The sequence below is a fragment of the Chionomys nivalis genome, chromosome 4 (genome assembly GCF_950005125.1).
Source record: "Chionomys nivalis chromosome 4, mChiNiv1.1, whole genome shotgun sequence".
In the NCBI taxonomy this organism is placed as follows: Eukaryota; Metazoa; Chordata; class Mammalia; order Rodentia; family Cricetidae; genus Chionomys; species Chionomys nivalis.
Window position 1 is genome coordinate 21,935,794 of NC_080089.1, and position 19,569 is coordinate 21,955,362.

A 19,569-nucleotide genomic window follows, 5' to 3' on the forward strand; every position below is an offset into this window, starting at 1 on the left:
AATAATAGAAATCAGCACAATACTCTGGGAATTCTACAGAGTAATTTTTATTAATTGGTTTTAGTATGGCTTAACTTACTTTGATCCATGAGGATCAGATGGGAAAAAGAACTTGGTTACCTCCCTTTCCATTCCAGGGTGCTCTTGATCCTACCCTGCTCCCCGAGTCTTCCAATCCCTGTGTTCCCTGTCCTCTCTTTTCCTTTCTAGTCCATCTCATTGCCTTCCGTTGTGACCTCTTATCTCCTGACCTGTGTCCTTTTAGGGAAAGTGACATTGTTCCTAGGCATTTGGAGCACTACCCGTGTCCTGGTGCTCTGTAGCTCATCCGCCTTGCCAGCCCAGTTTGGTTACCCTGGGAAACTGTTACCAACCAGTGTATGATGGAAATGGTATTTGTCCTGGGAAATTATTACCAACCAGTCTGTGATGAAAATGGTATTTGTCCTTTTACTTTTGGCTGATTGAATCTTTAACACCTTAAATTACTCCTTTGTCCAGTCTACAATATGAGCCCATAAAACCTGCTACATCTAATTTATGTATATGAGCATTTTGTTTGCATGTATGTCTGTGTACCATGTGCATGCCTGGTGCCCTAGGAAAACAGAAGAAGGCATTGGATCCCTGAGACTGGAGTTACAGACAGTTGTGAGCTTCCATGTGGGTGTTGGGAATCAAGTCCAGGTCCTCTGGAAGACCAGCCAGTGCTCCTAACCACTGAGCCATCCATCCTTTCAGCCCCTCCACCTCTAAACATTTGCATATAGTTACATCTGGCTCTTACAAATCCATACTTTTACATTATCCTTTAGACACTAAAATTAAACTTTTACATTGTCTAAGAAATTTTATTTTGTTTTTGTTGTTTGTTTGAGTCGGGGTCTCACATGACGCAGACTGACCAAAGTGACCAGATCCTCTTGCCTTTACCTCCCCAGTCAGTACTGGGATTATAGACAAGAATTTTTAGTTAAAGGGTTTTTAGATAACTTACATGCCCGGAATGTCTATTGTCTACCTTTGACCTAGCATTGTTTCTTCACTGTAACCCATAAACTTCTACACTGTAAAAACTGACATTTTACCAGCCTTGGTGACACACATTTATAATCACAGAACTTGGGAAGCCAAGGAAGAGGATCACTGTGAGTTTGAGGTCAGTCTAGGATGCATAGTGAGTTCTAGGCCAGCCTGGGATACCAAGTGAGACATTGTTCTACTTTGACATGATGGTGGTTTGGGATATTTCATTGTGTAGGTAACTGTCCTCTGAGGGACTTTTGCCACCATTCCTTGTCTCTGCCCCTAACATTACAGGAGCCTGCCCCCCCCCATGAGATAACCATAACACCTCTTTTTTGTTTGTTTTTCCAGATAGGGTTTCTCTGTAAAGTCTTGGCCTAGAACTCATTCTGTAGACCAGGTTAGCCTCTAACTCACAGAGATCTACCTGCCTCTTCCCCGAGTCCTGGGATTAAAGGCATGCGCCACCACCGCCCAGCCCATAATGCCTCTTTTAACCATATGCTGTGCTGTTATTAAAAGGCATCATAGGAATACCCTGTCTTCAGAGTCAGAAGTCAGGTGAAAGACAAGGGCTGTAATTAAGTGGTAGAGCGCTTACCTAGAGTGTGGAGACCATTGCCTCAGTACCTAGCACTAGTGGGGAAAGCAGGCTGTGCACAGGAACAATTTCAATATGCATTTATGTAGATGTTTATTAGAGATATATGCCCAATATGCCATCCATTTGTGGAATAAAAAGATGATATAAATGACACAAATAACTTCTTGAGATAGGGTCTCACGTACCCCAGGTTATCCTAGAGCTCTCTGTATAGATTGATCTTAGACTCTTGATCTTCAACTTGTATTTCTGAAATGCTGGAATTCCACATGTGAGCCAGCATGCCCAGCTAACAGCTTAAAACTAGTGCATGAGCAGTAGTCTAGATGACTCTTAGCTGTTTAAAGCATTTGGAAGACTTAAAGACAAAGTCTTCAACTTGCCATTTAAAATACTGGACTTTTGGGGCTGGAGAGATGGCTCAGTGGTTAAGAGCACTGCCTGCTCTTCCAGAGGTCCTGAGTTCAATTCCCAGCAACCACATGGTGGCTCACAACCATCTGTAATGAGATCTGGTGCCCTCTTCTGGCCTGTAGACAGAATACCAAGAATACTGTATACATAATAAATAAATAAATCTTAAAAAAAAACTTTATTTAAAAAAAATAAAAACAAAATACTGGACTTTTGTAATAGCGATCATTTTTTTTTCTTTTTTGGCAACAGCATCTCATGTAGCCTAGGCTGGCTCGAAAGTATGCATCTAAGGATAACCTTGAAATTATGATCTTGCTTCTACCTTTTAAGTTCAGGAATTACAGGCATGTGCTACCACCACCTCCCCCCAAAATTAATATTGTTGCAGTGTTTTTTTGTGCTGGAGAAATAGCAAACATTGTGTCACCAAGCTACATCCCCAGCTCTCAGTTATTAATGGTGACTGATCTTACTAAAACATACTTAAACACATATCATCAGTTGATTTTTCCCTTTATAACAGGTTTCCCTATGGGGCCCTTACTGACCTGAAATGCACTGTAGCCCAGGCTGTCTCAAACTCATACGTATCCACTGCCTCGGCTCCCAAGCACTGGGATTAAAGGTGTGTTGTGTGCCACTGCACCTAGCTGATTATCTCTCGAATCTTAAACAATTTTTTTTCAGGTAGAAACGTATTGTTGTATAGATGGACTTTTCTTTTTGGGCTACCAGCTCACAAAAAAAATGACAGAGACTTATTAATTATGAAAGCTCAGCCTTAGCTTAGGCTTGTTTCTAACTAGCTCTTTTTTTGTTTGTTTTTCGAGACAGGGTTTCTCTGTAGCTTTGGAGCCTGTCCTGGAACTAGCTCTTGTACACCAGGCTGGCCTGGAACTCACAGAGATCCTTCTGCCTCTGCCTCTGCCTCCCAAGTGCTGGGATTAAAGGTGTGCGCCACCACCGCCCAGCTCTAACTAGCTCTTATAACTTAAATTAGCCCCTATTTTTTAATCTGTTCTCCCATGCGCTCGTTACCTCATCTCCATTATGTCCTTTCCCATTGTGCCACGTCTGGCTCACCCATCTGCTCTTCTCCCTCTCAGCGTCTTCTCTGCCCCCAAATCCTGCCTAGCTATTGGCCGTTCAGCTCTTTATTAAACCAATCCAAGGGACACATCTTCGCAGCACACAGAAAGATTATTCATGACACTGCTGTGTTTGTATTTTGGGGGTTTTGCTTTTTGGAAGTGGGTGTTTATTTGGTTTGAGTTGTTTGTCTCTGTGTAGCCTGGTTTCCATCAACTGCTCTTGAGCTCAGAGGTCCGCCTTCCTCGGCCTGCCAAGTGCTAGGATTAAATGCACGTGCCAACATTCCCAGCTATTGTTTGTTTTTAAGATAAATAAGGTTTTTCTCTGTAACTCTGGGCTGGAACTCACTAGTTAGTCCAGGCTGGTCTCAGACCCCAGATAGTCCTTCTGCTTCAGTCTCCTGAATTCTGAGATTACAGGTGGGAGGTGCCACAGCCTGCAGTCTGCTTTTACTGGTGGCTATCTTTGTATTTAGTTCCAAATGTCAAGATTGTATTTACCTTGGGAGTGTCTTGGATGGTGTTTTGATATTATAAAATCTATCCTTGTGAAGTTCACAGTAGTGAGGTATTTAGAGTATTCTTATGCATTATTGCATGTGCTTTTAGACTTTGACCACATGCATAGCTTGAAGCTGAACAATTTGATATATAATTTATGGATCATAATATGACCTTTTAATATTCAGAATAGCATTCCTAAAGATGTTTGCAAGTTATACACAGAACCTTCAGGATACTTTTCATCTAATAAGCTGTTTGCTTCACCTGGCATCTCTATTGTTTCTTTGTTTTGGTTTTGTTTGTATCACAGAAAAGCTTCACTGGCCTGAGCATGAACTTGCTAAGAAGTCTGTTCTAAATGCAGAAGAGGCATTGATCATTGACAGCAAAAGAAGCTTTTCAAGTTTGTCCCCTGGAGTGCTCAAGGACACTTTTACAACTGGAACCAGTAGTTACAATGTTCTACTACAAAGCAAGGAGGAGAGAAAGCACCATTCACAAAAGCAATTTTCCTCTACCTTCTCCAAAAGACGTAGAAAGCCCAGCAAATCTCCTAGTTCCTCTCATAGCAAAGATTCTCACAGGATGACAGCCCTAGTGCCTGTGACCAGCAGTGGTACTTGGTACTGCCTAGACAGGCAGTCTGCTGTTTTTGTCCCTAGTCCAGTACCAAGTCCTGTAAAGTTTACCCGTGGTATCTCTGTTACAGGGAGCGGCCTAGCACTGCCACCTAAACCGAAAAGCAAGGTGAGCCGCCGTAGTGTCACCCCCGTCCCAAAGCCCAAGCAGCAACCTCAGTTGTGTAGAAGCTTTGAGAAGGGAGACGAGCTTTCTGGGAAGAAGCTCTGTATCCTAACTGCCATAAAGCCCACCAACCTGGAGAAAGAAAAGCTGCGGTTCTTCAAGTCGGACTATACTTACAACCCTCAGTTTGAATATGCCAACCCCGCTCTGCCTGGTGTGTTAGCCAAACACAGCAACGCCTCTGACCGATTTCTTAAGCAGGTAAAATGCCACTTTTGTAGTAGTGTATCATGGTTATGTAGCAAAAGCAATTACCTACCATTTTATAAGCAAAAAGAGACACCTTACTATCCTCTGTGATCAACCACCACCAAGGATGGGTAACTATGTGATAAGAAATCTGCAGGTGAGTGTTTTTGCTCATGTTTTTGGTTTATGAGAACTGTGTTGCACTAATCAAAATATACAAAGACTACACTGTGTTCTCTGACTGAAAGACACTATACTTGGGAACCACTTCTGCTTCTGTGCTTTGATTTGGAAGTTGTGAACTTGTGGTTCATTAGCTAGCCTACAGATGAAGGTTAGGTGGACTTTACTGTTTGTTTTATAGTCAGTTTTCCCTTGGGGTATAGGAGATCAAACCCAGGGTCTTGTACATGCTAAGCAATTGTTCTAACACCACCATCCCTTCACAAACGTATCAGAGACAGGATCCAGTAACACAGGTTAACCTCAGATTTGCGTCATGGCTGAAGTTAGCCTTGAACTCCAGATATTCCTGCTTCTACCTCTCAAGTGCTGGGATTGGGTTGGTGAGAAGGCTCAGCAGGTATTGGTGCCCGCCACCAAGTCTTACAACCTCAGGTCAGTCGATCTCCAAGATCCACAAGGTTAGGAGGGAGAGAACTGACTCCTGCGGACTGTCCTGACTTCTCGTGCATGTATGTGCCACCCTCATGTACAATATTATTAAAAATAAATAAGATCGAACTCCTGGGATTACAGGAGTGTGTTATCACACATAGCTTATAAAGCATTTTAAAATTCCTAAAATGATTTTAAATATGCTGTGTATTTTCCTTGGTAAAAGAACTCTCTTACTCTTGCCTTTGTATTTTTCAGTGAGCACTCACCCTTCTGTTTGTGGTTCAGACAGGATTTCAGGTGGCCCAGCCTGGCCTAGAGTCACCCATCTGGGGAGGTGACCTTGACCTTCTTCTCAAAAGGTCTGCTTACCTTTGGGGGGTGGAGGGGTGATTCAAGACAGGGTCTCTCTGTGTAGCTTTGGAGCCTGTCCTGGAACTCACTCTGTGACCAGGCTGGCCTTGAACTCACAGAGATCCTCCGGCCTCTGTTTCTCACAACACAAAAGCAGACAAACAGAAAAGACTGTGACTGAGTGCTGGGATAAAAGGCCTGCCCCACCACCTGACCTGTCTGCTTACTTTTTGTGGTGCTGGGGATCAAACTCTGGACTTCATCCTCTACCAACTGAGCTACATCCCAAGCCTACTTTGCTGTTCTTTTTAGTTGACAGTGACTCCTATGCCCCCTGTTTTTTGTGGAGAATGTTACTGAATCAACTTTGATTTTTTTTTTTTTTTTTTGAGACAGGGTTTCTCTGTAGCTTTGGACCTTGTCCTGGAACTAGCTCTTGTAGACGAGGCTGGTCTTGAACTCACAGAGATCCGCATGCCTCTGCCTCCTGAGTGCTGGGATTAAAGGCGTGCACCACCACTACCCGGCCATAAATTTAAATTTTATTTTATATATTTATTTATTTATTTTTTTGTTTTTTTGAGACAGGGTTTCTCTGTGGCTTTGGAGCCTGTCCTGGAACTAGCTTTTGTAGAACAGGCTGGTCTCGAACTCACAGAGATCCACCTGTCTCTGCCTCCCGAGTGCTGGGATTAAAGGCATGCGCCACCACCGCCCAGCAAATTTAAATTTTATTATTGTAAAAATATTATTTATTTCCCCTCAGTGCTGAAAATGCCAACTGAGATTTATGTATCACTATTCTTTAATTTGAAGCCCAGTATACAGCATCCCTGTGCATTGTGCAGGAAAGTACCATTTCACATCAAAATGAATTCTCTATCATTTCTTTGGAAGGTAGTTGACACTATCTGCCCTGAGGCTCTACTGTATTTATGTTAACCCACTTTCATCTGCAGTAATTAAATGTATTTGAATTGCCCCAGGTTTCTAAATAGCACCAGTAATCCTAGCTGGCTTGTACCTTAAATACCACAAGCGGGGAAATGGAATCTATTCCAGATTTACTTTTTAAGGCACTTTAATCAAATTGAAAGAAAAATCACAGAATGTAGAAAACTATGATTGAAACTCTCTTCAGGATCTGAGTTACAGTACGAAGTCACACATCTCCCCTGCCCAGCCCTGAAAACGAAGAGTCCTCCAGGACTCAGCAGCAGTGTCATGAGCCTCCTACTCTGGGCGCTTCCGAGGCAGTCTCTCTGCTGTTGGAGGACACTACGGTCCTGAACTGGAGAGCAGTCAACCTACCAGAGTGGGCCAAGGTGGCATGCAGACTCTGACCATTCCCACTGGTCTCCCTGCCAGTGGTCAAGGAGTTCCGGGACTAAGCCACCAGGGTGTCCAGTTTGGGCAGCAGGCTGGACTGTGAGCCAGGACAGAGTTTGGTGAGCCCTGTCTAGATAGGCTAGAAACTGGGGTAGCCTCAGTCTTCCTGCTCTTGGATATATTTAAACTTTCCAGAAACCTAGGGATGGGTGTGGTGGTTCAGGCTTTTAATCTCAGAGGCAGAGGCAGAGGCAGAGGCAGGGAGAACTGTGTGAGATCCAGGACAGCCAGGACTACATAGTTCAAGGCCAGCCTGGTCTACACAGTGAATTCCATGACAGCCTGGTCTACGTAGTGAGTTCCAGGACAGCCAGGACTATGTAGAGAGACCAAGAAACCCTGTCTTAAAAAATATAAAAAAAAAAACCAAGTTTTTAAATTACACCTCTCTCCAGATGACACTTTTTTCTATTTAGAAGATCACAAATCTTTTACACATATCTCAACATAATAAGGCTTTCTAATGGGTTATTTAGAGATTACTATGTCCCTTGGAAATTTTATATACTACATAGGAGAAGTGGGGTCATTTCTTAACCTCATAACAAAAGGATTCTCTTTCACACCAGAGTTGATGCGGCACTGAAGGCTTTGCACACTGACCTTCGGGTGTGGTAGCGCATGCGCTCCACCAGGCTTTACTAGGAAGCTGCTTGTTCCGTTGGAGGGAATGGTTTGCACTATTATGGTGTTTACAAATACCCTAGAAGCCATCACATTCTCATGTCCTCTCACCTTTGTATACACCCAGTCCACCTCCAGCCCTGACCACACAGAACATAGAAGAGGAGATCCAAGGGCCCAGAGGAACAGGCTAGTGGCATTCCCCTCCTGTGTCTGACTTTGGCATGTATTGGACAGGACTCAATGTCTAGGGTCTGTCCATTCCCTGGGCTCTACATATGTGGATAGGTAGAATGGTTTATAAGTATTTGGGCTGTTTCTTTTTATTATAATGCAGTTTATGTTATGGCAAACTTGATTATTGGCAAAAGTGTTTTCTTTGTCCTGGTCTCCTCCCTGCTTCCCATGCTGCTCTCAGGTCTTCCTAGGGTTCAGATCTGCTCATGTCACTTTCCTTCCCAGCAACATTCCAGGCTTCCTAAAATTTCATATTGAAACCAAAAAGCTTTAAAAGATATTGTTTTTGTTGGAGTACTCAGATGCCATGGTGCATGTGTGGAGCCAGAGAACAATTTGTGAGAGTCAGTTTTCTTCTACCATGTCGGCTGTCAGGCACTCTCTCGGCCCCTAAGACCAAACTGCAAAGCCTTTCACCAGTTAGTGCTATCCCTCAGAGCATCTTGTATAAGTAGCTGCCATTGCATTTATCTGCTGCTATAGCTGTCAAGTTTCTGTTTGCCTTTTCTCCTGGATAGCACCTCTTTACTAACAGGGTAGGTTACATATTCCTGCACTGAGCTTCCCCAGACCAGGATTCACCGTCTTTGATCCCTGTGTGTTTTAACAGTAACCATCCCCTCTGCCTGGAATAGCTTGTTTCCTCTAATGTCCCACATCTACTTACATTTTCCCATGATTTCACAATACTTTCTTTGTAACACATTCAGAGTATCATTATGTGTGTTTAGATATCAGCTCTGCCAGCCTAATAGCAGGTGATGGACTTAGATTCTGAAATATGAAAGTAATAGTGATTGACACAGGAGTTGGCTTAAGTTTGAATGAATAACAGCTAGACAAATTAATATTTCTTTTTCCTGGTGGGTATAATTTTAGAGAAGGCCTTTATAAACAGTGGACCCAATTTTAGTGACCCATGGATCAACTTCAGCCTACATACTGTTTGTATATTGGTTACCAGCATAGAGATCTTTTAAAGTGCTGTTATGTTGTCTTTCCTGAGTATGTTATGCAGTACTTTCCACAATCCTTACTGCTTACATTGAAGACCTTGTGGTGTGGCCACTACTGTGGGCAATGCTATGTAAGTTTATTATTACATCCCCTCAAATTTGGCTGTGATGATCTGATTAAGCAATTACAAGTATTTAATTGTCAAATTTGTTGCCAAGAAGAAGTAACCACCATTGGAAAACTCATTTAGGTTTGAAATGTTGCTTTTCGTTCTGAGTTTAGAGAGAGGAGAGTTTGTGCATTGCTTCGCACACGTTCTATTCATTTCCAAGGCGCCCTGGCACAGCTGTCACAATAGTGACTTAAGAATATTCTGACTTTATGTAATCTAACGTTGTCTAAACTCACTTGACATGAAATCTTTCAATATGACATTATGTAGATGACTTCCGGGAAATAGTTTAGACAGCATTGATGTAAAGAAAAAGACTTGATGTCAGGGGAGATGCTCAGTCAGTAAAGTGCTTGGTACTAAAGCATGAACACCTGAGTGTGATCTCCAAGCTCATGTAAAAAGCTCCACTTATAATCACAGATCTCTGCAGCTTGTTGGTCTGCAAACAGGAGGAATGTGTGCGTTCTGAAGTCAACAAACCAAAATCATGGTGGATAGCTCCCAAGGAACGATATGCACGCGTGTGCGTGTGCTCGCTCACACACGGGGCTGGAGTTGGAAGGCAGGCCTGCTTGCTATTCCAAGAAGCATTATTCTAACCAGGGGACTTGCCATAGCTAAGGGAACACAGCAGAAACCATGGGAAAAGTCTGCTTGATGGCTCACTCATAGGCAGGGTCATACTTCCCTAGCTTTTTTTATATATTCCAGGTCTATCTGCCCAGGGAATGGTGCCACCTACTGTGGGCTAGGCCCTCCCACATCAGTTAACAATCATGACATTTCCCCAGACTTGTCACAGGATAATCTAATCTATGCAGTTTCTCTCTCAGATGGCTCTAGGCTGTGTCAAGTGACAGTCATAGCTCACTAAGACAGCCCATGGCTGTAGTTCAGTGCTGGAGCTCTTGCCTAGAGTGCATGAGGCCCCAGGTTTATTACCAAATACAGCCAGAATTTTTTTCAATTAAAGAAATTTTTAGCCAGGCGGTGGTGGCGCACGCCTTTAATCCCAGCACTTGGGAGGCAGAGGCAGGCAGATCTCTGTGAGTTCGAGGCCAGCCTGGTCTACAAGAGCTAGTTCCAGGACAGCCAGGGCTTTTACACAGAGAAACCCTGTCTCAAAAAACCAAAACCAAAAAAAGTTAAAGGGTAAAATATTTACCCTGAATTCTAAAATTAAAGACTAGAAGTTTTGTCAGATTCAACACTGTCCAGTGGTTTTGGAAGCAGATTACAAAGCATGCTCACTTCCCATCTCCATTGTGTCCGTACAGCAATTCTGTAAGGTAAGTAGGGCAAGGACCTGGCATCTCCATGTTGCCAGCAAAGAGGCAAACCCGGGAAAGGCAGACCTAACTAACTGCCCTCTCGCGGGTTCACATGCCAGTGTACCAGTGCCTCCAGTGTGCAAGGCTTTCACTGACCGGGGCTGCACTTGAGAGGAGAGATTGCTTTGTTAGCTCACAACTGTGGAAGTGCCTGTGACTGATAGACTTCGCAGTTACTGAACTGAAGACAAAATCAGCAAGTAAACCAAAAGCAGATCATTTAGCAGACACTGAAATTTTTTAGGAAGTTTGTCATCCCCTCAAACACAATGGTGGACATTTTATAGAGAAAAAGATTTTCATTTTGTAGATAAGTTACTTAGATGTCTTGTGCTAGTTTTAACCTTACAATGAACTTCAAAATGATTACCACTGGCTGCTATCACTCAGTAGTGACTAGAGGTTCTGGTTTCTCTACATGTTCATCAGCTTTTGTTGTGTTCTTGTTCTGTTTTTGTTTTTTCCTATAGTCAGCCTAGTGGATATGAAGAAGTTTTCTCTTCATTTTTCATATTTTAGAATTCCTGTCTGCATGCCATCAGTAAGAAATTTGCTTACTTTTAAAAGAATCTAGGCCTTGGAGAGATGGTTCAATGCTTAAGAGCACTGTATCCTCTTCAGTTCCCAGCATCCACATAGTTACCATTTAAAGCTCCAGTTCCAGGGGTCTGATGCCTTCTTCTGACCTTTGCAGGCACAAACACACACACGATGCACAGATACATGGAGGCAAAACACATTAAAAATATTTTTTAAAAAAACTTAAAAAAGAAGAAAATGTAAATGTTGTCTGGAAAATGTGATAGATTTATTTTTAATTATAAAGTTGAGCTGCCTCTGAGACTTGTCGACTGGTACATTGACTTGTACTGACGCTCTGCATCCCACATCTGTATTGAGAACGTAGACACACAGGAAAATAGAGCCCATTGTGATGCATACATCTGCAATCCCAACTTTGGAGACAAAGACAGGAGGGTTAGGAGTTTGAGGCCAGTCTTAGCTACAGAAAACTGTCTCCAAGAAAGGAAGAAAAACAGGAAAACCTGGCCCTCTTCTTCTGTTCAGTCATGTTCTTTACCTTTCGATTCTGGGGGCAGAGAGTCTAACATTCAGAATTACTGATGACAGGAAGAAGCAAAATTATTTTTTTAGCATCTAGTAGATATTAAATACTGTCTCCATATAAGCCACATACAATGGACTTTTTCTTTTTAAAGACATGGTCTTCTGTAGCTCAGGTTGGCTTCAAACTCACTAACAGAGAATGCCTGTGAAGTTCTCACCTCCCTAGTGCTGGGATTACAGACCCGTCTGTCTGTCTGTTTTTATTTAATGCAGTACTGCATCAGACCTGAGACTCCATGCTTACCAGGCAAGATGTATCTGCAGTCCCAATTGCTGGTGTGAAATATTTAAACAAGCTTTTTGGAAACATCAGTGTAACCCTATATAGTATTGCTGCTATGGTGGTGACGGGCAAGGCAAGATGGGGTGGAAGAAATGGTGTTCTATTGTGTACCCTCTTGAACACACACCACTATTTGTACTTATTCTTTGACAAGGGTATCACATATAAGGGACCCCTGTGTAGTAAGCAGATGACCACATCCTAAGTGCGTGCTTTAAAGAAGACCCTTGGAGGAATAATAAAGGAAAAATTAAATATGGAGAGAAAAACATTTGAAAAGCATAAGCATAAATTACAACCAAAAAATTTAAACTTCTTTTAGGTCTGTCTCTCCAATACAGAGGGGACACTCACTCTCTTCTGCGGTGTTTAAAGCCCAGCTCCCACACTCTTCACTGGAGCATGTAAAATGTCCTTGTTGATTTGGTTTTAATTATTGCTAATTTGTACTTTTAGTCATCTTAGTTGTCACACAAAGCAATCAGCACACGGGGACTCCTGTGCTCTCCTTACAGTTCTGCATATTTCTTGCACTTTACTGTATTTGAATCACCTGGGAACCTTGTTTCAAAAGCAGGGTTTGAAAGCTGGCATGCTGTCCCACACCTTTAGTTCCAGCACTCAAGAGGCAGAGGGAGGCGGATCTCTGTGAACTGAGATCAGTCTGATCTGTATACATTGAGTCCCCGTCGTGAAACACTACCACCACCAAAACAAAAACAAGCCAAACCCAGGTTCGGATTTAATAGGTTTAAAGATGAGCATTAAGGTCTACATTTCGGGACAGCCTGGCTACTCCAGTGTCTCTGCCCTCGGCCATGCTGAATAACAAGGCTTTCAGGAGTAATTTGTCCTGTGCTAACTTTCTGATGCCGTCCTAGTTCGTTAGGGATGTATCTATGCGTTGCTACATTTGTGGTGTGATTGTCCCCTCCTGGTATGACATGTCAAGTGCATTGTTTAATAAAGAATGGAACCACAGCAGTGATGATGTAATAGGTGACTGATTGTCATTGTTATTACACCCACCACTGGGTGTCACACTTCAGTGATTGGTCACAGTGACACACCTAGAATATGGGAGACAGCCTGGCAGCACAGGGCATGTAATGACCCTGTAACTGTTTCTCAGTTATTTCCTTTCCAGTCCACAAGAACCCAGAAATAAGATTTCTTTTCATAGATTTTTTTTTTTTTTTTTTGGTTTTTTGAGACAGGGTTTCTCTGTGGTTTTGGAGCTTGTCCTGGAACTAGCTCTGTAGACCAGGCTGGTCTCAAACTCACAGAGATCCGCCTGCCTCTGCCTCCCGAGTGCTGGGATTAAAGGCGTGCGCCACCACTGCCCAGCTTCATAGATTTTCTTAAAGATTTCTTTGTATGCATATGTGTGGTTTTAAAGAGATATGTTTATTTTTATGTGTATGGGTGTTTTCCTGTATGTTGGTAAGTCTGCTTCATGCATGGATGCCTGCGGAGGCCAGAAGAGAGTGTTAGATCCCCTGGGACTAGAGTTACAGACCACGTGGGCCGCTGTGTGAGTGCCGGGAGCCAGGCTGGGGCCTCTCAAGAGCAGCCAGATACAGGGGAATTTTTTCCTTCCCAAAAGATCTTTGAAGAACAGGTTTCTTCTGACTTACATTTTTCTATCCTGTGGTTCTCTTGGAGGCTCTGAGAATTTGTCTTTATCACCAGATTTTTAGTAGTCTTCACCTTTTCTCTGTGTGTTGGGAAAAGGTCTCAACCTTTTAGAATGATGGGAAGTAAATGATACGTTGCCCTGGAGGGAAGATGGAAGGATTTTAAGACTATAATTTTTGTTTACTATTTTTTGGCACCAGAATAAAAAGTATCTTTTGGCACTTAAGTACTCTTTCATTCTTGTGGCCCAATGTCTGTATTTCTGACCAGTACTTTTGCCTTCCTTTTGAATAAAATTTTCTTGTTACTTTTGACAAAACAAAGCAAAGCATGCAAGTGGTGCACAGACATCCATCAGGCAAACACGCATAACATAGAATAAATAGATAAATAAATGCATTGTAAGCAGATTTTATAGGTTGTTACAGAGGACTGGTTATTTTGTATGTTTTTAAAGGACTTTTTTCCTTTATTTAAATGGTACTTATAGCATATTAACTGATTTACAGAATACTTTATTTATATTGGAGTTCTTCGAAGACACGATATATCTTGTCGAGGAGCCAGAACCCTCTTTGCCCAGCTTTTCCCAGCAGCAGGTGTAGACATGATGTGCTAAAGACATGAGAAGACAGGAAAGAAGAGTGTTGCTCACCAGCCTTCTCCCTTTGGACCTTTGTAGTCAGTCTCACTGTGCAGCCCGGGAGGATCTGACTCTGTAGACCATGAATGCAATGCTGGGCCAGAACATTTGCAAATTTGGAAAAGCCGGTGGAAACTGTTTAAACTTAGAAAAATGCACAGCTGGGATTGCAGCTTAATTCAGTAATCAATAAATCTGAACAAGTCTTGACAAATTAGGTGATAATTAGCTCCCTTCGTCTCAGAGTGGCATGAGCTGTTCACTGTCCTTATCTCCCTTTCTTTTACAGTCCATCAATATTATGGAGCTGACTTTACAGAAATACGGAAGCTATGAGAAATTCGAACAAGCTACTGGTGGTAGCTTGTTGTCTAAAACTCGAATCTGGAGTCATGTTAGGAAGTACATGGTGAAGGAAGGCTGCCTAGGAGAGGTATGGGCCATGGGTGACTTGGGGACGTGGCTGTGATATTGGCACTTGCAGTCAGTGCCACATACATTTTTTTTTTTCTGCAGTCCCTTTAACTCACTGAACTGGCTTCTTGCCACCTTTCTTTTGCTCTTATTTGATTCTTATATGTGTAGTTTATGGTATTTTGTGTGTTACTCAGGGAGAATTACTGAGAGAATTTGCTGCAGTCTTCTCTTATTGATAGGCCAGTCTCATTCATCAGTCTCAAAACCTTGGCACTGACAAGGAACAGGTCCTCCCCACTCCCCATCCATGAGCTGGTAGCTGGTACTTCCTAGTCCCTGTGTGGATTCTGGGGCGCAAACTTGAGTTGCCATCTTGCAGGGTAAGCACCTTTGTCCACTGAGCCATCTTGTCACTCCCTCCCCCTTTTTAAAGCACTGAGACTTGAACTCAGGGCCTTGGACAAGCACGCTACCTTGAAGCTCTATTCCCTCTTCTTTTTGCTTGAGACAGAATTTTACTAAATTGCTCGGGGTGGCCTTGAATTCTCTCTGTAGCCAACTAGACCTTGTTCCTCTTGCCTTGGTCCTCCTAGTCCCCATTGTACCCCTTTCTTTACCATTAAAATTACAATTTTTAGTTGTGTCTTCCTTAGCACAGCCATCTACTTTCTTTGTTTCAAAGATAGGGTCTCTCTCTCTCTCTCTCTCTCTCTCTCTCTCTCTCTCTCTCGGTCTCTCTCTCTCGGTCTCTCTCTCGGTCTCTCTCACTCGTGCTATCTGTCTGCTAACTGTCCTGGAACTGGCTGTGTAGACCAGGGTAGACTTGAATTCACAGAGATCCCCCTGCCTCTGCCTCCCAAGTGCTGGGATTAAAAGCATGTGCTACCACAACCAGCCTCCTTTGCTTTCTTTTTAGTCCAATAAAGGTTCTTAAATTCTCAGAGGGTTAAGATTAGAAGGTTCAAATGTGACCGGATATACATTTTATCAACTTAATTTAATTCAACTTAGTTTATGTATGGGCCCGTTATTTTTTGTAAAAACTTTCTTCCTTTTCCAAGTCTATCTCTCTGTGTGTGTGTGCATGTGTATGTTATATAATTATATATTTGTATGTGTATGTTTGTGGGAACATGCATGCCACAGTGTGTATGGTGGTCAGGGGACAGGGAACAACTTTAGGGAGTTGATTTTCCTTCTAACATGTCGGTTTTGGAGAGCTTGGGTTGTCAGCCTTTATATTGAGTGCCCTAACCCACTGGGTTGTCCTCCCAGCCCTATAGATGTGTTTTTTTCTCTACCTAGATTGTAGTTCATCTTACTGAAGACCTGCTTTCCAGGGCATCCATGACAGTGGTAAATGGATGCCCAACTCTAACCATCAATATTTCTACTGCGCGAGAGCACTGGTTGGAGGGGATGCTGAGGCATGAGATAGGTAGGAAGCCCTTCCCATGTCCTCATTTACTGTCACGAATCCCCTAAGGAAGTCTTCTTCCAGAGGGTGTGGCTTTTCCCTAGTAGTATTTAGTAAAAATTCATGAGGTTGTTAAGCTTTACTTAGAGTATATGTCATTTCAAATTATAATTTTAGAACACTCTCTTGGAAATTCATTTCAGTCCTTTGGGATTTAGTCTTCCATCTGAAGTTGAGGGGACACATGCTTAGGAAAGAAAAGGAAAAGTTACCCTTCTCTGAGTGAAGACACAGAGAACCAGCCAGGATTAACATGCTCCCTGGCTGCTGTCCCACAAGCCACCGTACTGGAGGCTGCTTTCTGAGAAGGGAAGGTATATTATCTCTTTAAAGGGATATTTGCATCCCTTTACAAATATTACACATGAAGAGAAAAATTGCACACGAAGAGAGTATCTGGGTCTTTGATCTGTGAAAGACCTTTTTCTGCCTTAGGAGCTTGGGGATTTTTTTTTCTTTAACTTTTAAATTTGTTTTCTGAGACAAGGTCTCATATAGCCAAAAACAGTCAACTTGAAATGTTTATTTTGACTGATGTTTTTGTAGGTTTAAACTCCTTACTGCCTTTGAGCCCGGTAAGACAGACTGGTAAGACATCATGCTGGGTGTATGTGGCCACCGAATATGGCCAAGACAGCAGAGAAGGCAGAGGAAAAACTCCACACTGTCACTAGGCCTTACCCTCAGTCCTACCACCCGCTAGGAGCTCCATGTTGGGGACAAGCCTTTAGCACTTAGGACTTGGAGGGAGAATATTCCAGACCTAAATGCAAATATTCTTTGGGGAAGTGTCAAAACAGTGTCATTGCCTGTCATTCATACTTTTTCTCTCTGTAGGCACGCATTACTTTCGGGGAATTAACAACCTCCAGCAGCCATGGAACAGTTGGACTGGCCGCAAAAAACATGAGCTAAAGCCAAACAACCCTACAGAGGAAGGGCTGGCCAGCATTCATAGCGTCCTGTTCAGAAAAGACCCCTTCCTATGGAGGGCTGCCCTCCTTTACTATACAGTGTATCAAGCCAGCCAGATGTCTTTCTGTGAACTCTTTAAAGATATCGGCAAGTTTGTAAAGGACCCTAATACAAGATGGGATTACTGTGTAAGAGCCAAGAGAGGGTGGACTGATACTTCCCAGCCAGGTAAGTGTCCCTCAGTGGCAGGATTCTGATTGTCTGGCTAGTTGTTAAACAGGAGGCTAACAAGTTTAAGGCTAGCCAGCTATATAGTGAGACCCTGATTTTAAAAGGCCGGAAGGGCCAGCAAGATGACTCAGCAGGTAAAGGTGCTAGCTGCCAAGCCTGATGGCCTGAATTTGATCCCTGAGACTTCACACAGTGGAAGGAGAGAGGTGACTTCTACAAGTTGCCTTCTGATCCAACAGCCACTTGAGCACTATGACACACACACACACATACACACAAATGTAAAAATTTTTGTAACTTAAAAAAATAGGATGAGTACACATACAACCTTCTTGATCAACCAATCACTAACAGCTATTAATTTTCTTTTGCTATTTCTTTCTCATTTTCTAAGATTTATTTATTTATTTTTACTTAGGTGTATGTGTGTGTGCGCCTCTATGAGTTCATGTGCACCATGTGTGTACCTGGTGCCCTCAGAGGCCCGAGGGCACCAGAATCCCTGGAAATTGAGTTGGAGCAGTTGTGAGTTACCTGATGTGGTAATGGAAACCCAACCTGAGTCTTTAGTAACAGCAGTAAACATTCTTAACCACAGAGTCATCTCTCCAACCTTTAGAGACACCTTTATTGAGATACTGGAGATGGCATATGCCTTACAATTAGTTCAGCTATTTAAAATGTAAACTTCATTGTTTTTTCAATATTATAGAGCCACACAGTTATCACCACTAATTTTGGAATATTCTCTTCACCCAGCCCTTTCCCCCCTGCCCCAGGCTCCCAAGAAACAGATATCCACTAGAATTCATGTCCCATATATTCTCTCTCTCAGCTTTCAGGCAGTACTTTTAGTGGGTTTTTCTTTCTTTTTTTTTTTTAAATTAATTAATTTATTTAATTATTAAAGATTTCTGCCTCTTCCCCACCACCACCTCCCATTCCCCCCCTCCCCCAATCAAGTCTTCCTCCCTCCTCAGCCCAAAGAGCGGGTTTTTCTTTCAATCTCTCTAAATTTATCTACTTTGAACATGTCATATGAACAGAATTATAATTTGTGATCCTTTTTAGCTGGATTCCTGCAATCATCGGGACCTCTCCCCGCCCCAGTTTTGGTTTTCTTGTTGAAACTATCTCACTGTGTAGTCCTGGATGACCTGGAACTCACTCTGTCGACCATGGTGGCCTCAAACTCACAGACATTCACCTGCCTCTGCCTCTGAGTGCAGGGATTAATGTCATGGGAAACCAGACCTGGACGGATATTTTCAGATTCATGCTGTGGCTGAAATAATTCTTTGTTCTTTTGCCAGCTGTGGTTGTTGATTAGTTTCCATCTTTAGGCCCTCAGGAATAACGCTCCGCTGTGTTTATGTGCTGTTTCCATTACTCTGCCTGCACATCACCCCCACAGCTCATCCTGGTGAACTCTTCACCTCAGCATCCCGGGTGTTGACATTACAAGCATAAGCCACCTCTGCCCAGGAGTAGAATAGTCCAGGAACAGGGTGACTGTTGAGCTTCAGAGGCACCGCGTGACTCTGCTGGCTCACGATCACCAGTGTTAAATGGTCCTCTCCACATCTTTGCTAACATTTGCGATTTTCATTGTTTAAACCAGCAATTGGTTTAAATGTAAAACTGCATCTTACTGTAGTCTTGATTTGTGTTTACCTGATGACTATGGTGTGGAACATCTTTTAATTTGTTTAGTTGATCTTTGTATTTCTTTAAAAGAACTATCTGCTTGGGGTTTTTTTTTTTTTTTTTTTTTTTTTTTTGGTTTTTTGAGACAGGGTTTCTCTGTGGTTTTGGAGCCTGTCCTGGAACTAGCTCTTGTAGACCAGGCTGGTCTCGAACTCACAGAGATCCACCTGCCTCTGCCTCCCAAGTGCTGGGATTAAAGGCGTGCGCCACCACCGCCCGGCTTTTGTTTTGTTTTTTTCAGATATTTTTATCATTAAGTTTCTTGATCATGTTGTGTTTGACAGCTCCAGCCACCTATCCATACAGAGGATACAGAAGGCAGGGTTAGGTTTGTTGTTGTTGTTTTTCCTAGCTTTCTGTCTAAGGTTTTTAGTGGAGAGAAAACATGTTTGTGAAGATCAGAAGTCAGCTTCCAGTATCCTTGAAGAAATTTTGATTTATTTTTTTTAGTGCGTGTGTGTGTGTGATATGTTTGTATAGGTGCACAGGCGCCGTGCCATGCATGTGGAGATAACAGGACACCTTTTTTTTTTTTTTTTTTTGGTTTTTCGAGACAGGGTTTCTCTGTGGTTTTGGAGCCTGTCCTGGAACTAGCTCTTGTAGACCAGGCTGGTCTCGAACTCACAGAGATCCACCTGCCTCTGCCTCCCAAGTGCTGGGATTAAAGGCGTGCGCCACCACCGCCCGGCAACAGGACAGCTTTTGAGAGTCCATTCTGTCCTCCCACTTTATTGAGGAAGAAACAGGAGACAACATGTTTCCGCCATATTACCTGCTCTAGGCTGCCTGGCTCCCCAAGCTTCTTAGGAA

The 19,569-nt window shown here is 42.8% G+C and overlaps 1 protein-coding gene across 3 annotated transcripts in view; it reads left to right on the top strand.

Annotated features, from left to right (window-relative positions):
- Positions 1-19,569, top strand: part of Matcap2 (microtubule associated tyrosine carboxypeptidase 2) — a 48,061-nt gene that overhangs the window by 8,185 nt on the left and 20,307 nt on the right. For 2 of the 3 annotated variants that reach the window (XR_009057018.1, XM_057768153.1), the window contains exons 2-5: positions 3,953-4,647; positions 14,302-14,445; positions 15,735-15,867; positions 16,744-17,049. Coding sequence is in view for 2 of the 3 variants with exons in the window: in XM_057768153.1 (XP_057624136.1) it covers positions 3,953-4,647; positions 14,302-14,445; positions 15,735-15,867; positions 16,744-17,049 (1,278 nt within the window). In the remaining variant the exon portion in view is untranslated. The remainder of the gene's footprint in view (positions 1-3,952; positions 4,648-14,301; positions 14,446-15,734; positions 15,868-16,743; positions 17,050-19,569) is intronic. The other variant, XM_057768154.1, reaches the window with a different exon arrangement.